This window comes from Salmo salar, chromosome ssa24 (assembly GCF_905237065.1).
Source record: "Salmo salar chromosome ssa24, Ssal_v3.1, whole genome shotgun sequence".
NCBI lineage: Eukaryota > Metazoa > Chordata > Actinopteri > Salmoniformes > Salmonidae > Salmo > Salmo salar.
Window position 1 is genome coordinate 12053497 of NC_059465.1, and position 23404 is coordinate 12076900.

The window sequence follows — 23404 nt, forward strand, 5'->3', positions numbered from 1 at the left end:
CATCCATACAAAATGAGGGGTTCCAGTCTAGTGGTCCATTTTAGTGCTTAGCCTGTTTGGGATAGGGGGCAGTATTTTCACGGCCGGATAAAAAACGTACCGATTTAATCTGGTTACTACTCCTGCCCAGAAACTAGAATATGCATATAATTAGTAGATTTGGATAGAAAACACTCTAAAGTTTCTAAAACTGTTTGAATGGTGTCTGTGAGTATAACAGAACTCATATGGCAGGCCAAAACCTGAGAAGATTCTATACAGGAAGTGCCCTGTCTGACCATTTGTTCTCCTTCTAGGGCATCTCATATCAAAAATACAGCATCTCTGCTGTAATGTGACATTTTCTAAGGCTTTCAATGGCTCTCAGAAGGCGCCAGAAAGTGGAATGAGAGCTCTCCAGTCTCTGGGCGAAAAACAGCAGGGGTTTTTGTGAGTGGTCCTTCTGAGAACAATGACACTGGAGCGCGCGTGCACGAGACGACTCCATTTTTTTCTTTCAGTGTTTGAACGAATACAACGTCGCCCGGTTGGAATATTATCGCTATTTTACGAGAAAAATTGCATAAAATTTGATTTTAAACAGCATTTGACATGCTTTGAAGTACGGTAATGGAATATTTAGATTTTTTTTGTCATGAAATGCGCCGGCGCGTCACCCTTCGGATAGTGACTTGAACGCACGAACAAAACGGAGCTATTTGGATATAACTATGGATTATTTCGAACCAAAACAACATTTGTTGTTGAAGTAGAAGTCCTGGGAGTGCATTCTGACGAAGAACAGCAAAGGTAATAACATTTTTCTTATAGTAAATCTGAGTTTGGTGAGGGCCAAACTTGGTGGGTGTCAAATTAGCTAGCCATGATGGCCGGGCTATCTACTCAGAATATTGCAAAATGTGCTTTCACCGAAAAGCTAATTTAAAATCTGACACCGCGATTGCATAAAGGAGTTCTGTATCTATAATTCTTAAAATAATTGTTATGTTTTTTGTGAACGTTTATCGTGAGTAATTTAGTAAATTCACCGGAAGTTTTCGGTGGGTATGCTAGTTCTGAACGTCACATGCTAATGTAAAAAGCTGTTTTTTGATATAAATATGAACTTGATTGAACAAAACATCCATGTATTGTATTACATAATGTCTTAGTAGTGTCATCTGATGAAGATCATCAAAGGTTAGTGCTGCATTTAGCTGTGGTTTTGGTTTTTGTGACATATATGCTTGCTTGAAAAATGGCTGTGTGATTATTTTTGGGAGGGTACTCTCCTGACATAATCTAATGTTTTGCTTTCGTTGTAAAGCCTTTTTGAAATCGGACAATGTGGTTAGATAAAGGAGAGTCTTGTCTTTAAAATGGTGTAAAATAGTCATATGTTTGAAAAATTGAAGTTTTTGCATTTTTTAGGTATTTGTAATTCGCGCCACGCTATACCATTGGATATTGGTGAGGCGTTCCGCTAGCGGAACGTCTGTCCCTAACAGGTTATTAAACACACTTTTCCCCAGGCCCTTCAGAACAGAACATAAAAGGCACTAGTTTTGTTACGGGTGAAATAAGACCTGGCTGGCGGCAGTGTGGAAGGATACGTGATGGTAGTGTGCAGCATGCCCAGACGCTCCATGTGGTGCAGCACGAACAGCAGGCCGAAGGAGAACACGCCGATCATGTGGATGCTTAGCGACAGCAGGAACAGGAAGAAGTAACGGTAGTTCCTGCGTCCGATGCAGTTGTTCACCCAGGGGCAGTGGTGGTCAAAGTCCTGAGGAGGGACAGAGAGATGGATGGGTGTTAGGCGATGGTCATAGGGCAGAGTGGAGATGAACAGGATCAGAGTCTATACTACATGATAAAGCTCTTCAGTACATTCAAACACTAAACAGAGATGGTTCGATCAATTCCATCACCTCTGATTGCAAGTCAGATTTCTGAGGTCAGGGATTTTTTTACGAACATCTAATTTAGCTGACTTTGATGTCGTTTTCGGTTGCAGTTGAGTATCTACTGAAGAACACAGCATCGGTGGAAGTGGAAGAAGTTTGGCTGACATATAGTAGGCTACCTCACAACCTTCAGTTCAAAGTCAGATTTGACCTCTTTCATGGAGTGTTAGACTGTACATGAAAGAGCGAGGCAGAGCCACATCAGTAGGTTACTGGGGTAAGCGACACAGCTGGAGAATACGACATCAAATGGGGAAAAAAGTTATGAAACCAACATTCTACATTACCGAATACTGCTTGGATATGGTGTAAAATATGATGGAAATCCAATAATGAATAATATTGTTCACAGACAGTTGATTTAAAGGTCTTATCTGTGAAAACATACCAGTCAGTTGAAGTGGTCACAAATAGCAACAAGGCTAACACCACATTGTACTGTGAACAGCTGATTACTGGGCGTTTGAGTGCGTGTGGCTTACCTCCACGCAGTTGTCACACACGCTGCAGTGGGAGCAGCGGGGCGGTCTATAGAAGTGACAGGTGGCACACCACTTCATCCGGACCTGAATTCCCTTGATCTCCACGTTCTTGTAGAGAGGCGCCCGGAAATCATCGTCCTTGTCCTCGTCCTCCTCCGCTGTGCCGCAGGGAGAGAACACACACACATCATTAGCAGGAAAGTACACACACACGCACAAATCTGATTTATATGATTCCATTTGACAGAGGCAACAGGAGGTAGACCTAAATAAGCTAGCTCCCATGGTTAGCTGTCTGTACAAATGTACATTTTATAGACACAATGCACTTTGTAGCCCACACCTTTGGCATTTAAACAAGGTAGTAAACAGTAATGTTTAAAGCCCAGGAGGCTGGCATTCAGTGAATGACTAAAAATCCCATTCACGCCACACCGCTGGTCATTGCACCGCTGCGGTCGTTCGGGAAAAAGTACATTTCCACAGGTTTAGTGGATCTTTGCACAACTAGCCACTTTAGGCTTAGTGTAATATTTATATTTCTATGTGGATTGTATTGCTCTGGAGAGAGATGGAAAATAACACGTGATGTCTTTCATTTCATCAAAGAGCCCATTTAACCTGAAGGAGGATCATGACGGGGCTCCATCTAAATACACATATTACACCCCATTTAATACCTGGAGGGAGACGAGGAAGCGCCTTCTGAACAAGTACACTCTGAACACACACATCCTACTGGGAGACATATCTGTTGTTATGAGTTTTAGATTTAAAAGGTAACTGACTGAGAAACTGAATGAAAACATCTCCCCTGCAATCCTCAGCAGACAATCCTCAGCAGACAGAGTAATGAGAGGCTTTATCATCCAATACACAATATGAGGCTTTATATTTCAAGGCCTTATATTACAGAATAATATCAGCCTTTATATTTCAACTTGGTAGCCACATTCACTGTACCAGTCAAAAGTTTGGACACACCTACTTATTCAAGGGTTTTTCTTTATTTTTACTATTTTCTACATTGTAGAATAATAGTGAAGACATCAAAACTATGAAATAATACATATGGAATTATGTAGTAACCAAAAAAGTGTTAAACAAATATATTTTATATTTGAGATTCTTCAAAGTAGATACCCTTTGCCTTGATGACAGCTTTGCACACTCTTGGCATTCTCTCAACCAGCTTCACCTGGAATGCTTTTCCAACAGTCTTGAAGGAGTTCCCACATATGATGAGCACTTGTTGGCTGCTTTTCCTTCCCTCTGTGGTCCAACTCATCCCAAACCATCTCAATTGGGTTAAGGTTGGGTGATTGTGGAGGCCAGGTCATCTGATGCAGCAGTCCATCACTCTCCTTCTTGGTCTAGTAGAACTTACACAGCCTGGAGGTGTGTTGGGTCATTGTACTGTTGAAAAACAAATTATAGTCCCACTAAGCGCAAACCAGATGGAATGGTGTATCGCTGCAGAATGCTCTGGTAGCCATGCTGGTTAAGTGTGCCTTGAATTCTAAATCACTGGCAGTGTCACCAGCCAAGCACCCCCACACCATCACACCTCTTCCTCCATGCTTCACGGTGGGAACCACACATGCGTAGATCATCTGTTCACTTACTCTGCGTCTCACAAAGACACGGCGGTTGGAACCAAAAATCTCCAATTTGGACTCATCAGATCAAAGAACAGATTTCCACTGGTCTAATGTCCATTGCTCGTATTTCTTGGCCCAAGAAAGGCTCTTCTTCTTATTGGTGTCCTTTAGTAGTGGTTTCTTTTCAGAAATTCGAACATGAAGGCCTGATTCACGCAGTCTCCACTGAACAATTGATGTTGAGTGTCTGTTACTTGAACTCTGTGAAGCATTTATTTAGGCTGCAATTTCTGAAGTGCAGTTAACTCTAATGAACTTATCCCCTGCAGCAGAGGTAACTCTGGGTATTCCTTTCCTGTGGCGGTCCTCATGAGAGCCAGTTTCATCATAGCACTTGATGGTTTTTGCGGCTGCACTTGAAGAAACGTTCAAAGTTCTTGAAATGTTCCGGATTGACTGACCTTCATGTCTTGAAGTAATGATGGACTGTCGTTTCTCTTTGCTTATTTGAGAGGTCCTTGACATAATATGGATTAGTCTTTTACCAAATAGGGCTATCTTCTGTATACCACCCTTACCTTGTCACAACACAACTGATTGGCTCAAACGCATTAAGAAGGAAAGAAATTCTACAAATTAACTTTTAACAAGACACACCTGTTAATTGAAATGCATTCCAGGTGACTACCTCATGAAGCTGGTTGAGAGAATGCCAAGAGTGTGCAAAGCTGTCATCAAGGCAAAGTGTGGCAATTTGAAGAACCTCAAATATAAAATATATTTAGATTTGTTTAACACTTTTTTGGTTACTACATGATTCCATATGTGTTATTTCATAGTTTTGATGTCTTCCCTATTAATCTACAATGTAGAAAATAGTCAAAATAAAGAAAAGCCCAAGAATGAGTAGGTGTGTCCAAACTTTGGACTGGTACTGTACGTCATACATGAGTCACACCAATTAAAGAGAAGGTCACATCGCTCTTAGAAGCAGGGATTTGACTGCAGTTTGTGGAGGCAGAAGGAGTACGATTATCCATGTGGCCACAGGCATCTCACTATAGTGGGCATACGTTTCTCTCTGTAACACTCGACCTCTCTCTATAAAACTACTGCTGCTCTCCCCTCCATCTCCATAACAACCACAGTGAGGAGAGACCAGAAGGACACTGTCACTTCAGGGACATAAACAGTAACCTGGCTGTGCCATATATGCCCTAGTAATTGTTACCTGTTTATGGGGGGGAAGATAATTTCTTAAAGACACGTGCTTATCATTTTACAAGCACGTTACAACCATCAGGTGTAAATGGACCGCATTCAACGATCATTACTAAACATAGGGGCCGGGCTGTCCCCCAGGAGAATGCATTGGGCACATATGATGTGCCACAGCGCAGACTCTACAGTGGACAACACACACAGTGTTACCCTTCCTTTACTGTTACTAACAGCTGACTGACATCAAGTACTGGCAGTCATTTTCCTAATGCGGCAGCGGGCATCTTTAGCCTCAACCAGGGCTTGGTCGCTCAGTCACAGGCCTGTATGTAGTGCACAGCCTGGTGCAGAGAGGGCACAGTTATTTTCTCCAACAGGTTGTCTTTTTGAGCTAATGGGTACTGAGAAAACAGAGATGAGAGAGAAAAAGAGAGAGAGAAAAAGAGAGAGAGAGAGAGAGACCCATTTATCTCATACAGACCAATACTGTCAGTGGTAAGGGACACTGACCTCTGGGGAAGACTCCAGGGTCCATGAAGGTAGCCATGCTGAAGTTGGCCAGCACAAAGAGGAAGACGACGCCATTGTAGAGAGGCACAGCGGGGGAGATCGCCTTGGTCAACCAGGGGCACCTGCAGAGGAGAGAGAGAGAGAGAGAGAGAGGACAGCCATTAGGATCCTCCACTCATAGTTCATTCATTATTGACGTACCAAACATGTATGCACACTTGGATGCGCACATACACACACACACACACACACACAAATATATTGTCAAATACCGATACATACTGATAGAGGCATGTAATCAGAATTTGAAATTAGGGATGGAGGGAGGGGATGCCAATAGGTGACTGCTGCACGCCCCTCCCTCTCCTTATCCACCCCATCACCTCTACCACACACACCACCTCACAGAGCCTCACCCACACACAGTCAGCAGTGCAAACAAGATTTGCAGCATCTTTAATCCCACGCAAATGGGAAAACAGCAAGCCTTGCAAAAAGGCGGACATGGTGTAAAGCTGGAATTGCTTCTTCGCCTCTCGAGAATCAGAAATAATAGCAATGGCATCATCAGCTATGCATGGGACAGATCAGATCTCCTCTCAGCCTCAGATATGTCAATGAGAGATGATTACACATGAGGACAGGACTATACTGGAGTCCAGAGCTGCGCTATATTACAATGTCTAACATTTCGTGGAATTAGAGAGGAAGTTGCAGACAAATAGACTGGACAGGGAGACAGACAGACAGTTGGCAGAGGTAGTGTGTTGCTGTTGTGGATGGTACACACAACCTAACATGCTACCTCACTACATCAAGTTCCAAGGTTTTCCAGAAATCCTGTTTGAAAGATTGCTGGAATCAGGAGAGAATTAACAGAAAATCTCTGAATCCCCCAACTGGGATTTATGGAAAACCTAGTCCAGGACTAAAACCGAATCACTTAAACATTTTGTGCTTCAAGCTTGACTTTATCCACAGGCTTATTCATCATCACGTACTGGGAAATATGCAGCGATACCTGCAACAATGCTGCTTTCAAGAATACCAATTCAAATGTTTTATCACGGCTCTCATTTTCAATGGATATGTGGGCTGAAATGTCAAGACATTGTATTGACCCAGGAAAGGCCTCTATGCCTCATCGTTTCTGCAGGGTCTCCCTCTAGAGGCCCACCTGAGCCACAATGCAGAGCCGGTTAACTGTAGTCAGCCATAGACAGAAAGTAAGAAAGAAAGACTGGGTTTTCTGTGGGTGTAAATGAGTGAGTGGTGTTAGTGTACACAACATGAATAAATGAAATGTCTCCTGGGGGAGGCAGCGGTTTCGAGGAATCACCCCTCTTCGATCATGCCCGCTCGATCAGCTTTACTGCTTTACACACACAGTGCACACATACTGTATGTACACACGCGAACACACAACAGACACACACACACGTACACACAGCAACGAATTCCTGGTATCTGTTCATGGCGATGATCCTCTTTCCTTCCTTGCCTCTCCCTCCCCCCTATGCTCTGTTCAATTATTCAGAGTGGAGGCTGTACTGTAGGTAGGAGAACGGGCTGCTGTGCTAGCAGGCCTTGGGGAGTATGGCCACAGTCACAGTGAGCTCCAGCCCCCAGCACCCAGCCTCAGCGCTGGGGGAGGCCCAGTCAGCCAGCAACAGGGACCAGAATTACCACCTGTATCAGTGCCCATATGTAGGTAATCTCTTCCCACAGCTGCCGTGAGTGTGGTAAAGCAAAGCTAGACTATGTGGGGAACACCAAGGAGGGCAGTATAGGGAGAGAGGGAGAGAAAGTCATATAGGAGTACAGTCCACTGGTCGACCCCTGCCCTGCTTTAACCTAATAATAATAATAATAATAACAATAATAATAATAATAATAATAATACATACAGCCTAGAGCTTTACAGTGGTTTAATGTGTGTGATCCAGCTTGGCCTTTGACATAACCCACTGGCAATGGTGTGTGTATGTGGGTGTGTGTGTGTAAGCACCTGTGTGTGTGAGAGAGTGACCCAGCTCGACATTTATCCCCCCCCCGTCTGCTGTAGAGAAACTAACCGTGGCGGTCCGAGTCAAACACTGTCACAGGGTGAGACAGTACAGCTGTGGCCGGCTGGCTAGCTGGCTGGACGGCCTATGCAGATGCAACCAAGAGTGAAACAATCCAGAGCTTTGTCTGTCAGTGAACTGTGTGAGGATAGAACACAAACAGCAGCCAGGGATGCAGGGGAAAAGTTAGGTTAGTCAGCCCAACCAATACTCATGATCTCTCCTCTCGCATAACAACACCATACAGTACTTAGCCTACAAACTTCTAACATCATGGGTTCATTTTGGGGGTAACAGAACATAGATTGACTAAGTTCTACCAAATTAGCTTGGGAGACATAGTCTGGGAGACGTTAGTTTAGCTTCAAATAAATGATCAGGGAAAAGCAACACAATTTAGCAGCTGTTCCCCCACCAATAAAATCCCTGGACTACGAATGATGTGTTTTGCCCACAGTGATAAGAACAAGGAGAGAGCCAAACAAAGCACAACCATTTCAGCTGAAAGAGCATTTTAAGAGCCCAGGAGCAGACCACACAATGGGCGGAAAATGGGATTCTGAGACATTTGTTAATTAAGTGGCAACAACGTCAATCACAAGTCTGTTTTACAGTAAACGTAGGCACAATGCTAAAAATAAAGTAACAAATTACACAAGTTGTCAAAAGTTTAAATGAAGTTTTCCCTGCTTTGGCGACTAACTGAACCTATTTTACCTTTAACAGGTAGTCCCACTGAGACCAAGGTCTCTTTTGCAAGGGAGCCCTGCATCTTACAATTACACAACAAATTACACATAGGAAATACACCAGAAAGCAATACAAAGAGAATGCAAAAATACTAAACACACTCATGAAAAACAATCCCATTCCTCAAAGAGGTCTTCAAATCAACACTGAACTGCACGAAAGGCACCAATGCATCCAGTTGTAGGGAACTCTGAAGATTGTTCTGTACGTGGGTTGCAAAGCCTGTCACCCGTGATAAAACTAAGTGCACTATGGTAAACTGCATCCAAGGGCTTTAATGAAGTGGCAGCTGCATTCATGTAGATGATGTTGCCATAGTCTAGTACTGAAAGCAGTGTTGGGGAAGCTACTCTGAAAATATAGTTTCAAAAGTTACCAATTACATCATACTGGAAGAAGTTAATAAGTTATCATTTTATAAATTTGAAATGTCAGACAACAAATTGCTAGGTCAGATAACTTTGGGGTCCTACTTGTACAGAATGTGTAATTTAGCCTATTAAACACAAAACTATGTTTCAAGTGAGCATTATGCAGGTCTGATGCTCGAAAAAGAATGGAAATGATTTCCTACTTCATCCATATTTTATTTTTGCCAAAAAAGTTGTGTTTAGTTCCAGTAGTTAGATACACCAGTACATTGAAAAAAACAAGTGAAAACACTAACTAGATTATAATTTAGTTCAACTATCACCAAGCTACTGCAAAATGTAATTAAATTATTCGTTGAACTACATGTATTTCACTAATCCCCAACACTGACCGGAAGGAACGTGGACTGAATGACCTGCTTTCTACTATTTAGTGAGCGGCATGACTTATTTCTATAGAAGCCCATTTTTATTCTCAACTTCTTAGTTAACTTTTTAAAAAACAGCTTATCGTCTATCCAAATGCCCAGATCTTTGTAGGCGGGGACATGATTCATGTGGGTACCATCCAAGGTACATATGCGTAAATCACTAGTCATTTACAGTCAACTTAGAGGTTTACTCTATTATGGTTAGATTAACTCTTATAGCATTAAATCATTAGTCAGGCTAGAAGCCCACTGCACACTGCTGGTGCCAAAAGTGTTCTAATGTAATGAGTCTGGCTCTAGAACCTGCTCAGTGGGCACAGACGTAATTTCAACATCTAGTTTGGTTTTAGGTCATCTGTATATGAAGTGTACAAACAATGCTCAAGGGATGAACACCACACCACACATACACACACACACTCTAGATTCCATCTGCACATACTGGTTTAAATGTGGGAATTCTGACAGCAAGCCATTGCTACATTCAAAGAAAGGCCTGATTCCTCACAGACCTGCCCATTGTTGAGTGTTAATGTACCTCCCAAATCCCCTCTTAAGCCTCACCTTGCTCCAGGAGGGGAACAATGCCCCTATTGAGGTTTACCAAAGGACACAGTGACATCGTCATAAACCTCACCCAGTGTCAGCTTAGGGTTAATATAGATATTCACATGATAGAATATGTCAGCTCAGGGACATAGATATCACATAATATAACCTCATTTCACTGGCAGACTCCAATTGATGTTTCTAACAGCAATGGAAAACCTGAAAGTGAAAAGTTCTGAGATCTTAGAGTAGTAATTACCATAAGTATTAGAAAAACAACACAAATTCTCATTTATTTCTTCACTTTGTTGGGTGGTGGCGTGATGCCTGATGTGATTGGTTTGTTGTATGGTAGTCTAGCTCTCTAATGTTCTGTTCAGGCGCGACGATATTGATCGGATTCTAGCAAGACATCTATCCCCCACATCCCACAACCATTTGACTACACAAATCTGTGAGTCAGTTAATTTGCCTGCTTTAGATTTGAGCGGAAAGCTGCCGGTTTTAAAGCTGCTCTGATCTGCTGGAGTGGTTCTGGGAGGGGGAAATATATAAGCGCAACGTCTGAAAAACCATCAAAAGGGAACAGCGTGTCAACCTGGAGTGCTTTCTGCATCCTTTCATCTGAAATAGAAACAGAAACAGCGGCAGCCAGGTATGACTTGCTTCCTCATCCCAACCAAACACTGAGGAGGAAACGTTAGACATCTTAACTACATGACTGGCTCTACCGTGACTAGATTTATAAGAAAACCATAATCAAATCACAAAAGAATCCTTTGAAAATGTAAATCTAGTTACATCCCCTGCCCATTGTTAGTGAAGGCATTTGAGGGTGGCACCACTCTTGCGTTGGGCAGAGAGAGAAGCGCTGGTGGGGTTATTGCTCCACTCTCCAGTTCACTAATTCATCATTTGCAGAGTATGCTGGTCCATTGAGGACACAGAGATGTCTGTCTGTCTGTGGGTTTTTTGTGGGATTGTTCTCTCATTAATTAAAGTGTTAGTTAGGGTCGTCCCAGTGGGCTGCAGATGGACACCATGTGTTCCTCCAGACTGCCCACTGACCACTTATGTCCTGGGATGGCCAGGCTCAGGCCTCACCACCCTACAATGCCAACCCAGAGGGATAGCCCGGCTCAGGTCTAGCCACCTTACCAACCCACAGGGATAGCCCAGCTAAGGCATAGCCACCCTACCAACCCACAGGGTTAGTGCCTGCTCTGAAAGTGCCTGTGCCATTCATCAATAACATTGCTATAGACCAGGGTCATGTCCAGTGGGGATAAAACTATTTGAAACTGTGAGGTACGACCTGAGCGTGGGGTTGTTCAATTTCAAGGTCTGCAGCACAGCACTGATTTTCATATTTTAATCTTTCTCCTCTAATCAGGAACAGATTCAGACCTGAGCGATCAGGTGATTGGACTGACTCTCAGGCCAATAAGAAAAAAGACCCCTGAATACCCCGGCTACCATAACCTCCTGCAATCTCAATCCCAGCTCTTTCAAATCATCAAATCTCTCTTTTTCACCATCTTTTCATTTCTCTCGTCTCCACCGACAGATCTTTTCCCATCCAGAGACAGGGAGAGAGAGTCAGAGACAGAGAGCGAGAGCTTTTGCCTTATTTAAGTCATTTTTTACTAGTAATCAAACTCTCACTAACTCTCAGTGCTTAGATAACTGAAGTTTGTATTGGCCCTATTCACTGTGGCCCCCTGAGAGCTCCACTCTGCGTCTATAATGGATGCACACTTCTGAGACACACCACTCTGTGCTCACACACTTCATTAGTATTCCCCACCTACACCAGCGGCTTGGCTGTCAATGGAGACAGCATAGATGTTAAAACAGCCTTTAATATAAATGGGTGACAACGGGTCAGACAAGAAGCAATTCTGCTGATGGGGAGGCGAGGAGATGAGGCCAGGAGCGGAGTTTGTTTACTTGTAAGTCAGCTAGACATTTGAAGCTCATTATTATGCTTGAAATGGCTTTCAGATGAATATAAATGAATGGAAACGGAGCCATTTGAGATCCTCTGGCCGATTAAACTTCCACTTCAGCCATGTATACTAATGACGCGAGCGAGAGAAAGAGAAAGAGAGAAAGGGAGAGATGAAAAGAAAGAGTGAGAGAGGAGTGGGAGCGAGAAAGAGTGAGAGAGATAAAGCGAGAGAGCAAGTGAGAGCGAGAAAGAGAGGGATAAAGAGAGAAAACGAGTGAGAAAGAGAGCCTTGGGTAAAAGCTGCTGTTGCTCTATGACTAAGAAGCTAAAATGAGAAAACCTGTGCTGCTGCCACATAGACCACAATGTATTCCAGTGTAAAATAAAAATAAATCACATTTACATTGAGACTAAATAAAATGCTTTGCACCGTTGCTTTTTATGCCCTATATTTGAATATTCATTAGCACCTTTTCATCAACTCTAAAGAAAAACTATTAAGGAATAAGAATTAAGAAAATAAAATGTAATACTGTGACTTGAGGATATTCAAACTCAATTGATTCAGTAATGGAATCTTAATAAGCATTAGTGTGGTAAACTGTTATGTGATAACACTAGGGATGGGTATCCCTAGATACAGTGGCTTGCGAAAGTATTCTCCCCCGCTGGCATTTTTCCTATTTGTTGCCTTACAACCCGGAATTAAAATGGATTTTTTTGGGGGGGTTGTATCATTTGATTTACACAACATGCCTACCACTTTGAAGATGCTAAATATTTTTTCTTGTGAAACAAACAAGAAACAAGACTAAAAAACGGAAAACTTGAGCGTGCATAACTATTCACCCCCCAAAGTCAATACTTTATAAAGCCCCCTTTTGCAGCAATTACAGCTTTTGGGGTATGTCTCTATAAGCTTGGCACATCTTGCCACTGAGATTTTTGCTCATTCTTCAAGGCAAAACTGCTTCAGCTCCTTCAAGTTGGATGGGTTCCACTGGTGTACAGCAATCTTTAAGTCATACCACAGATTCTCAGTTGGATTGAGGTCTGGGCATTGACTAGGCCATTCCAAGACATTTAAATGTTTCCGCTTAAACCACTCGAGTGTTGCTTTAGCAGTATGCTTAGGGTCATTGCCCTGCTGGAAGGTAAACCTGCGTCCCAGTCTCAAATCTCTGAAAGACAAACAGGTTTCCCTCAAGGATTTCCCTGTATTTAGCGCCATCCATCATTCCTTCAATTCTGACCAGTTTCCCAGTCCCTGCCAATGAAAAACATCCCCACAGCATGATGCTGCCACCACCATGCTTCACTGTGGGGATGGTGTTCTCCGGGTGATGCGAGGTGTTGGGTTTGCTTCAGACATAGCGTTTTCCTTAATGGCCAAAAAGCTACATTTTAGTCTCATCTGACCAGAGTACCCTCTTCCATATGTTTGTGGAGTCTCCCACATGACTTTTGGCGAACACCAAATGTGTTTGCTTATTTTTTTCTTTAAGCAATGACATTTTTCTGGGCACTCTTCCGTAAAGCCCAGCTCTGTGGAGTGTACGGCTTAAAGTGGTCCTATGGACAGATATTCCAATCTCCACTGTGGAGCTTTGCAGCTCCTTCAGGGTTATTTTTGGTCTCTTTGTTGCCTCTCTGATTAATGCCCTCCTTGCCTGGTCCGTGAGTTTTGGTGGGTGGCCCTCTCTTGGCAGGTTTGTTGTGCTGCCATATTCTTTCAATTTTTTAATAATGGATTCAATGGTGCTCCGTGGGATGTTCAAAGTTTCGGATATTTTATTATAACCCAACCCTGATCTGTACTTCTCCACAACTTTGTCCCTGACCTGTTTGGAGAGCTCCTTGGTCTTCATGGTGCCCCTTGCTTAGTGGTGCAGACTCTGGGGCCTTTCAGAACAGGTGTATATGTACTGAGATCGTGTGACACTTAAATAAAGTCCACCTGTGTGTAATCTAACTAATTATGTGACTTCTGAAGGTAATTGGTTGCACCAGATGTTATTTAGCGGCTTCATAGCAGAGGGGGTGAATACATATGCACGCACCACTTTTCAGTTAAAAATGTTTTACATTTTATTTTTTTCATTTCACTTCACTAATTTGGATTGTTTTGTGTATGTCCATTACATGAAATCCAAATAAAAATCTATTTAAATTACAGGTTGTAATGCAACAAAATATGAAAAACACCAAGGGAGATGAATACTTTTGCAAGGCAATGTAACATGCACATGGGGTGTCATTGTTGGCACTTTAGCTTGATGCAGTTTATAGGGAACATGTTTGTCTTTTCCACAGTGGATGAGCTCCTCAACTGTGTGTGTGTGTACCTGCATGTGTGTAGACCTGCTGGGCATGATGAGCATAATGCTAACACTCAGAGGTGGGTGCTAGGGCCAATGGATCTCCATGTCTATAAAGACTGAGTCAGTCAGGATGAGTAGGTTGTAAAGCAGTAGCAGTATGGGGGAGGATGAGGAGGGTGAAGACAGCACCTTACCTCTGAGCCCCCTACCTACTTCCCTTAATCTTCTGAGCTTCCCCCAGCCAGCCCACAGCCCAATAAGCACCACAAGTGGACTGGGACAGAACCAGCCTAGGAGTTACTCACCCCGCATGCACGCATGCACACACACAGACAGACACTAAGCTAATGACTCTGGGACTAAACACTGGGACTAAACACTGGAACTAAACACCTCCCTCTGCAACTGGATCCTGGACTTCCTGACGGACCGCCCCCAGGTGGTAAGAGTAGGTAACAACACGTCTGCCACGCTGATCCTTAACACTGGGGCCCCTCAGGGGTGTCTACTCAGTCCCCTCCTGTATTCCCTGTTCACCCACGACTGCGTGGCCAAACACGACTCTAACACCATCATTCAATTTACTGACGACACAACTGTGGTAGGCCTGATCACCGACAACGATGAGACGGCCTATAGGGAGGAGGTCAGAGAACTGGCAGTGTGGTGCCAGGACAACAACCTCTCCCTCAATGTGAGCAAAACGAAGGAGCTGATCGTGGACTACAGGAAAAGGCGGGCCAAACAGACCCCCATTAACATCGACGGGGCTGTAGTGGAGCGGGTCGAGAGTTTCAAGTTCCTTGGTGTCTACATCACCAACGAATTATCATGGTCCAAACACACCAAGACAGTCGTGAAGAGGGCACGACAAAACCTTTTCCCCCTCAGGAGACTTAAAAGATTTGGCATGGGTCCCCAGATCCTTAAAAGGTTCTACAGCTGCATCATTATGAGCATTTTGACCAGTTGCATCACCGCCTGGTATGGCAACTGCTCGGCATCTGAGCCTAAGGCGCTACAGAGGGTAGTGCAAACGGCCCAGTACATCACTGGGGCCAAGCTTCCTGCCATCCAGGACCTATATAATAGGCGGTGTCAGAGAAAAGCCCATAAGACTCCAGTCACCCAAGTTATAGACTATTTTCTCTGCTAACGCACGGCAAGCAGTGCCGGAGCACCAAGTCTAAGACCAAAAGGCTCCTCAACAACTTCTACCCCCAAGCCATAAGACTGCTGAACAATTCATAAATTTGCCACCGGACAATTTACATTGACCCCCCCCCCCTCCCTTTTTTACACTGCTGCTACTCGCTGGTTGTATGTTACCTATGCATAGTCACTTTGCCCCCACCTCCATGTACAGATTACCTGAACTAGCCTGTACCCCTGCACACTGACTCGGTACCGGTGCCCTCTGTATATAGCCTCGCTATTGTTATTCTTATTGTGTTACTTTTAATTATTACTTTTTATTTTAGTCTACTTGGTAAATATTTTCATCTTCTTGAACTGCACTGTTGGTTAAGGGCTTGTAAGTAAGCATTTCACGCATGTGACAAATAACGTTTGATTTGATTTGGACACACGCGTACACACACACACACACCTTTCATGTAGAGAGACATTCCACTGATCCTCTGTAAGATGCCTGTTTCCTTGATGAAATGAAATACACATCCACCTGAATGTAATAAACATGACAATCAGTGCCCCTTCTCTTGATGAAAACCATATTCCATTGCCCTGAAGCTAACACACATGACCATGTTAGACTGCATCTGGTCTAATCTACCTTAGAGGGAATGACCAATGAGGGCATCTGTGGCATGTCCTGTATTTGACCATGACCACAGGCTGTGTCCCAAATGGCACCCCATGGGTCCTGGTCAAATGTAGTGCACGATATTGGGAAAAGGGTGCATGGGCCCTGGTCAAAAGTAGTGCACTATGTAGGGAATAGGGTGCATGGGCCCCAGTCAAAAGTAGTGCACTATCTAGGGAATAGGGTGCCAGTTGGGACGAACACAAAGAAAACCAGAAGTCAATTAGAATAAAGTGAGAGCTTAAGCAGAAGTCACTGTGGCTTAGCTCTGGCTGGTAAATATGTGGAAGTATTTAGACCACAGTAGCAAGGTCAAATAGTCTCACTGCCCTCCCTGCCACAAGTGTGCTGTAACACCATCTGGGCAGAATGCACCATGGGGGATTCTGCAAATATAGAGACCACCAATTTGGTCCTCTCTCTCTCTCAATTTGCCTGGCTGACAAATAGGGCGTGAGCCATGCCTGCTGTACATATTTGCGTGGCAGAAGTTGGCTTACCTAGCTTCACATTCCTCACCACTCTTATTCTAAACCCAGACTGCAGGCAGTTGTTGGGCCAGCTGCATGTATGGGCCACTGTCAGAACCCTGAGAGTTATATCTGACTAAACCAATGTCCAGATTCCATCAATCTTATCTCTTCACGTTACTCCGAGGCCATCATTTAAATAAAAAAAGTGGAACAAATTAAAACGAATGGCAGAATTGAAGTTGAACCTGTCCTAAGGCTGCCATGTGTACTGGGTTTTTTCCACGTCAAGTTCTCTTATCTAGTCGGCCGGTGTTCAACAAAGTTCAAAAATAGTTTTACTTTCATTAAAATATAATTTTCTGCTGCTTCCCTGCTCCTACTACTGGGTTGGAAGACACAGCAGTATGCTGGTTGGAGGACTCAGCAGTGTCCTGCTACTGGGTTGGAGGACTCAGCAATGTGCTGTGCTCTGCAATGCTGAGTTCTCCAACCCAGTAGCAGGAGCAGGGAAGCAACAAGAAATTATATTTCAGTGAAAGTGAAACGATTGACTGCTACTCTGTGATCCTGTGACCTTTGGCCCAATGCACCGCCCCCCCTCCTCCCGCCACTCTTATCCCTCCAACTCCCCGCCTCCTCTGACACAATCATGACTGTTATGGATTTTATCTCCCAGTGACATCTGCGAGCCTTTCCGTACAAGCGAACAAGGTCAGACCAATTCTCCAGTCACATCCTGCAGGAAGCTGAGACTGAGCAGGACAGGACTGCCCCTGCAGTATACACTCTCCAATCTCTCATACTGGCCGCTAGCAGTCTGTAGCATACTTAAATACTGTGTTTATGTAGTACAACTGTAGAACAGAGGAGATCAGAATGAACTGTCTCTCTATGATAGGGACGGCATGAGGGAGATGTTAATCAGTGTCTTTCATGCACAAACAAACCACAGTCATGATGAAATCAAATCAAAGTTTATTGGTCGAGTACACAGATTTTAATCGCACCTGCAGCGAAATGCTTGTGTTTGTAGCTCCAACAGTGCAGCAATACCTAGGAATATCAATCAATACACACATAATCTAAAAAGTAAAAAGAAAGAAATAAAGAAATCTCAGAACGAGCAATATATATACATTACATGACCAAAAGTATGTGGACACCTGTCGAACATCTCATTCAAAATCATGGGCATTAATGTGGATTTGGTCGCCCCTTCGATGCTATAACACCCTCCACTCTTCTGGGAAGGTTTTCCACTAGATGTTGGAACATCAATTAAAAGGGTTTTCTAATGATCAATTAGCCTTTTAAAATGCTAAACTTGGATTAGCTAACACAACGTGCCATTGGAACACAGGAGTGATGGTTGCTGATAATGGGCCTCTGTACGCCTATGTAGATATTCCATAGAAAAATCTGCCGATTCCAGCTACAATAGTCATTTACAACATTAACAATGTCTACACTGTATTTCTGATCAATTTGATGTTATTTTAAATGGACAAACAATTTGCTTTTCTTTCAAAAACAAGGACATTTCTAAGTGACCTCAAACTTTTGAACGGTAGTGTACGCTGCTGCTACTGTTTATTATCTGCCACTTTATTCCTAGTTATATGTACATATCTACCTAAATTACCTCGTACCCCTGCACATCCACTCAGTGCTGGTACCCCTTGTACATAGCAAAGTTATCGTTACTCATTGTGTACTTATTAATACGCGTTTTACTTTTCTATTATTTCTCTATTTTCTTTCTCTCTGCATTGTTGGAAAGGGCCCGTTAGTAAGCATTTCAATGGAAGTCTACACCTGTTGATTACAAACAATGTGACGAATAACATTTGATTTGATTTGATGAACTGTTCATTAATCATGGCCTGCTAGCAGGAGCAGCAGCAGACTAATCATGGCCTGCTAGCAGGAGCAGCAGCAGACTAATCATGGCCTGCTAGCAGGAGCAGCAGCAGACTAATCATGGCCTGCTAGCAGGAGCAGCAGCAGACTAATCATGGCCTGCTAGCAGGAGCAGCAGCAGACTAAAGAAAACACAGGGTGGGGGTTGACACTGTCAGACAGACGAGTGAAGAGTCTACTCTAACGGTAAAAATCACTGACGTTCACTCTTCATCTCTCTCATTTCTCAAGACAGACCGACTTAATCACTCTACTCAGAGAAAGCAGAACCCTGGTCTGCAGATGATATGAGGTAACTGATGGCTGATTCTTTGGCTAGATGAAGGAGAGAACGTTGCGATGAAGGGCCAAGCTTAAGGACACAGGAGACAGCTCAATGCAATGTAGCTGCAGAGTGAGAGAGAGCGGGATGGAGGAATACACATCCACATTGAGTAACACCTTAAGCCCAGCCAAGCCAAGTGCTCAGTACCGGTTAATATAGGCCCACTCTACAGGATGTATATATTTTTTAAAAGAGGCGATTTATCTTTATTAGATCTTCGTTAGATCTTTATTCCTTTCTAGTAGATTTTATCATGGTCTGCTATAACAGCGAGGATTACTATATTTCAAAAGACGTTTAATGGGAGATGCAGAGTTAGCCCTGGAATATGGAATGCAGCCTATGGTATAGATTGATGTGTTTAACCATATGAAGCTAGTAACACCATCATTTCCAGACCTCGCTCTAAACCCCCACCCTGTGCCTAGTTAAATAAAGGTTAAATAAAAGAAAAATTAAAACGTGGAAAACAGATTTAATTCACTCTCAAGGATACAACACTGTGTGAAACCACTGATATCCTCATCGCTCGACCACACTCCCACAATGAAACACTAGATGATGTTCTGACGGTCTCTGGCAGGCCCGCTACAGCCCTGTAGCGCTGGCCCCATAACCAAACCAAGCCCCTGCCCCCCGTCCACATGCCTGGGTTGGGCTGGAGGGAGCTTGGGTGTGGGCGAGAGATAAAAGAGCCTCTTCCTCCATCCATGGGGGTGTTTTTGTCTTACAGTAACATTATATGTATGCTATTATATTCAGTGATGTTATGTAGAATACCATCATTATGTGACCTTGCAGACATTGATTCAGTTTTGATCGAACTTTATTAAAACGTGCACCACTATCCTGAGTAGCCTGTTCTCTACTCGTGGAGAATGCGCAGATCGTGATACGAACAGTTGCAGAAGCTTCACTCAGAAGAAGGTGGAAACAGTCACTCCGAAGGAAGAAATGACTGCTAGAACCTCCCCCCACCAACCCCAGGCCATTCCGTGTTGGCTCTTCATCCATCATGAGTCCTGAGCTAAGGCAGGTGCATTTCCTAACCCTCCTGTAGAGAGACAGACAGTCTCTCTCTCTCTCAAGACACACGCACATCCAGCCCTGGGGAGGATGACACATGCACACAGCGAGAAGGATGGGAGGTATCAAAAGAGATTGGGGATAGCAGCTCTCTGATATCATTTTCCTCCACTCCCGTTCCTCTCCACACATATACAGACCTTATTTGCTGAGTACGTGTTACATGCCATTGAAGTAAGGGCCACATTGGGGAACAAAGCAGTCCTTTGACAGAGCGAGCTGCAACAAGACACATCAATGACTCCATTTAGCAATTAAGCCTGGCAGTGTTGGTATGGGAGAGCTCCCAAGAATGCAATGTTCCCTGTTTCCTCAATGGAAATGCAGAGGATAGGAGAAGGGGTTTGTTTGGTGGGAAACAAAAGGGGTGTGTCAATAAACAGAGCTGGCACAGGCTATTCTCTCTCTGTAGACCAGAACCACACTCGGTTACACTGAGAAATGAAATGACAACACAGATATGACTGTGCATATTCATAGCGAAATGAACTTTTCCTTTTATCAAGGGAGCCCAATTGAAACCAGGGTCTCATTTTCAATGGTGCCCTGAGACCATAAAGTAAAATATAAACACAAAACCTAGATACAATAACAAGTAAATTACATTAGAACATCACTAACATCACAGTCTTCATAAACACGTTTGATAGTGAAGTGCTTCAATATGTTAAGTACTGAGTTGCACGTATTGAGTGCATCACTCCACAGCTGTCAGAGAGATGGAGGGTGGTGCCCATTGAAAAGTTGCTTAGTCTGATCTGAACCCTTTGCCCATCCAGGGGACTAACAGGACAGAGCTGGATGGGTGGATGGATGGAGTTGACACTCATCTCTCCTGCCTGGCCTGGGTCAAGTTCCTGACCAAGCCCCTAAAAAAGAGCCTATCCACTATAGCTCTGTTAATAGGGCATATATCTGCAAGGCCACATATACAGTACCAGTCAAAAGTGTGCAAAGCTGTCATCAGGGCGCAAAGGGTGGCTACTTTGAAGAATCTAAAATGTTCATATATTTTGATTTGTTTAACACTTTTTTAGTTACTCCATGATTCTGTGTGTTATTTCATAGTTTTGATGTATTCACTATTATTCTACAATGTAGAAAATAGTCAAAATAAAGAAAAACCCTTGAATCAGGAGGTGTGTCCAAACTTTTGACTGGTACTGTATAAACCTGCAGAGGAATAGATTGCACAGAGGAGCCTAAATACATGGCGGTGGTGGTGGCAAGAGGAGAAGACATCATACGGCGTTAGCAGTCAGTCCCTACCTCTACTCATTGGCTCTAACCCTTTAAGATTTGCAGATCTGAACATTCTGGAAAGGTAAAAGCAGGGTAATTGTGGATCTTCTACCATATTGCTTCCAATTTACAGACTGCAAACAGTGAAGGGTTAGGGCCAAGGGGAAGTGGTAGGGAGGGAATTGGGAATTACTAGCTGTTTAGTATGGGGGTCGGAGAATGGACTGGCCATGCTTGCCTCTAAAAGCCTGGTTCCTAATTAAAAGGATTATTGTGGATGCCTCTAGATGAAAGACCTGCTTGGGTCTGATAAACACTTGGGTTTTACCATCTGGCCTGCAATTGCCTGCGAGGGGACTTTATTATTCCTCAGACAGGCCAGAGAATAGTGACTCCTAAGGAAATTGTGGAGCAATATGTAGCTAAGGGCCAAGGCTGAGATACTTAGGGGCCCACCACCACTCTCCAATTCACAATGGCACCCTTTTCCCTATGTAAGGCTCTGGTCAAAACTAGTGCACTGTATAGGGAATAGAGTGCCATTTAGGATGCACCCCAGGAGCTCTGAGGGGAAAGCCCAGCTGTGCTGCAGGATAAACAGTGATGTCAGTTAACAGCAAATTCAATCAAAGGGCCACTACGCCGCTTAACCAAGCTTTTTACTACAACACAATCTATGCCTTTAGGAACCAGATCCCTTTATTAAACCGTTGAGTGATGCTTGGGCATGAATACTGCTGAATGTCTGAATGTAATTCAAATGAATGCGCTTGAGTATGTGACAGTGCATCAGAATGAAGACTGATGATCTTCATCACGATGGCTGTGTGCTTCTCCTTAGAGAGTCAAGTTCTCTGTCATATTCACATGAGAGGAGAATGCATAAATTAATGAATAGACAAGTCAGGAATATGGCAAATGCACAGTTTCATTCCATTGCCCAGCAGTACACTACCGTTCAAAAGTTTGGGCTATCTTAGAAACGTCCTGGCAGCTTCATTAAATAGTACTCGCAAAACACCAGTCTCAACGTCAACAGTGAAGAGGCGACTCCGGGATGCTGGCCTTCTAGGCAGAGTTGTAAAGAAAAAGACATATCTCAGACTGGCCAATAAAAAGAAAAGATTAAAATGGGCAAAAGAACACAGACACTGGACAAAGGAACTCTGCCTAGAAGGCCAGCATTCTGGAGATCTTCAGTTTCTTAGCGATTTTTCGCATGGAATAGCCTTCATTTCTCAGAACAAGAATAGACTGACAAGTTTCAGAAGAAAGTTTTGTTTCTGGCCATTTTGACCCTTTAATCGAACCCACAAATGCTGATGCTCCAGATACTCAACTAGTCTAAAGAAGGCAGTTTTATTGCTTCTTTAATCAGTACAACAGTTTTCATCTGTGCTAACATAATTGCAAAAGGGTTTTCTAATCATCAATTAGCCTTTTAAAATTATAAACTTGGATTAGCTAACACAACGTGCCATTGGAACACAGGATGATGGTTGCTGATAATGGGCCTCTGTACGCCTATGTAGATATTCCATTAAAAAGTAAATCAGCCGTTTCCAGCTACAATAGTCATTTACAACATTAACAATGTCTACACTGTATTTCAGATCAATTTGATGTTATTTTAATGGCTCAAAAATGTGCTTTTCTTTAAAAAACAAGGACATTTCTAAGTGACCCCAAACTTTTGAACGGTAGTGTATGTGGACAACTGCTCATGGAACATCTCATTCCAAAATCATGGGCATTAATATGGAGTTGGTCCGCGCTTTGCTGCTATAACAGCCTCCACTCTTCTGGGAGGGCTTTCCACTAGATGTTGGAACATTGCTGTGGGGACTTGCTTCCATTCAGCCACAAGAGCATTAGTGAGGCCATTATTCCTCCTCCACCAAACTTTACAGTTTGCACTATGCATTCGGGCAGGTAGCATTCTCCTGGCATCTGCCAAAACCAGATTCTTCCCTCGGACTGCCAGATGGTGAAACGTGATTCATCACTCCATGGCGGCGAGCTTTACACCAATCCAGCCGACGCTTGGCATCGCGCATAGAGATCTTAGGCTTGTGTACGGCCGCTCAGCCATGGAAAGCCATTTCATGAAGCTCCCGAAGAACAGTTCTTGTGCTGACATTGCTTCCAGAGGCAGTTTGTTTACAACTAAGGACAGATGATTTTTACGCGCTACGTGCTTCAGCACTTGGCGGTCCCGTTCTGTGAGCTTCTGTGGCCTACCACTTCGTGGATGAGCTTTTGTTGCTCCTAGACTTTTCCACTTCACAATAACAGCACATACATTTGACCAGGTGGGGAAGGTATTATTGAAAA

At 43.5% G+C, this 23404-nt stretch overlaps 1 protein-coding gene across 1 annotated transcript in view; it reads right to left on the bottom strand.

Annotated features, from left to right (window-relative positions):
• Positions 1-23404, bottom strand: part of zdhhc8b (zinc finger DHHC-type palmitoyltransferase 8b) — an 84117-nt gene that overhangs the window by 8804 nt on the left and 51909 nt on the right. The window contains exons 2-4 of the mRNA XM_014170896.2: positions 5761-5882; positions 2429-2586; positions 1593-1765 (exon numbers count right to left, since the gene is read on the bottom strand). Coding sequence (XP_014026371.1) covers positions 1593-1765; positions 2429-2586; positions 5761-5882 — 453 coding nt within the window. The remainder of the gene's footprint in view (positions 1-1592; positions 1766-2428; positions 2587-5760; positions 5883-23404) is intronic.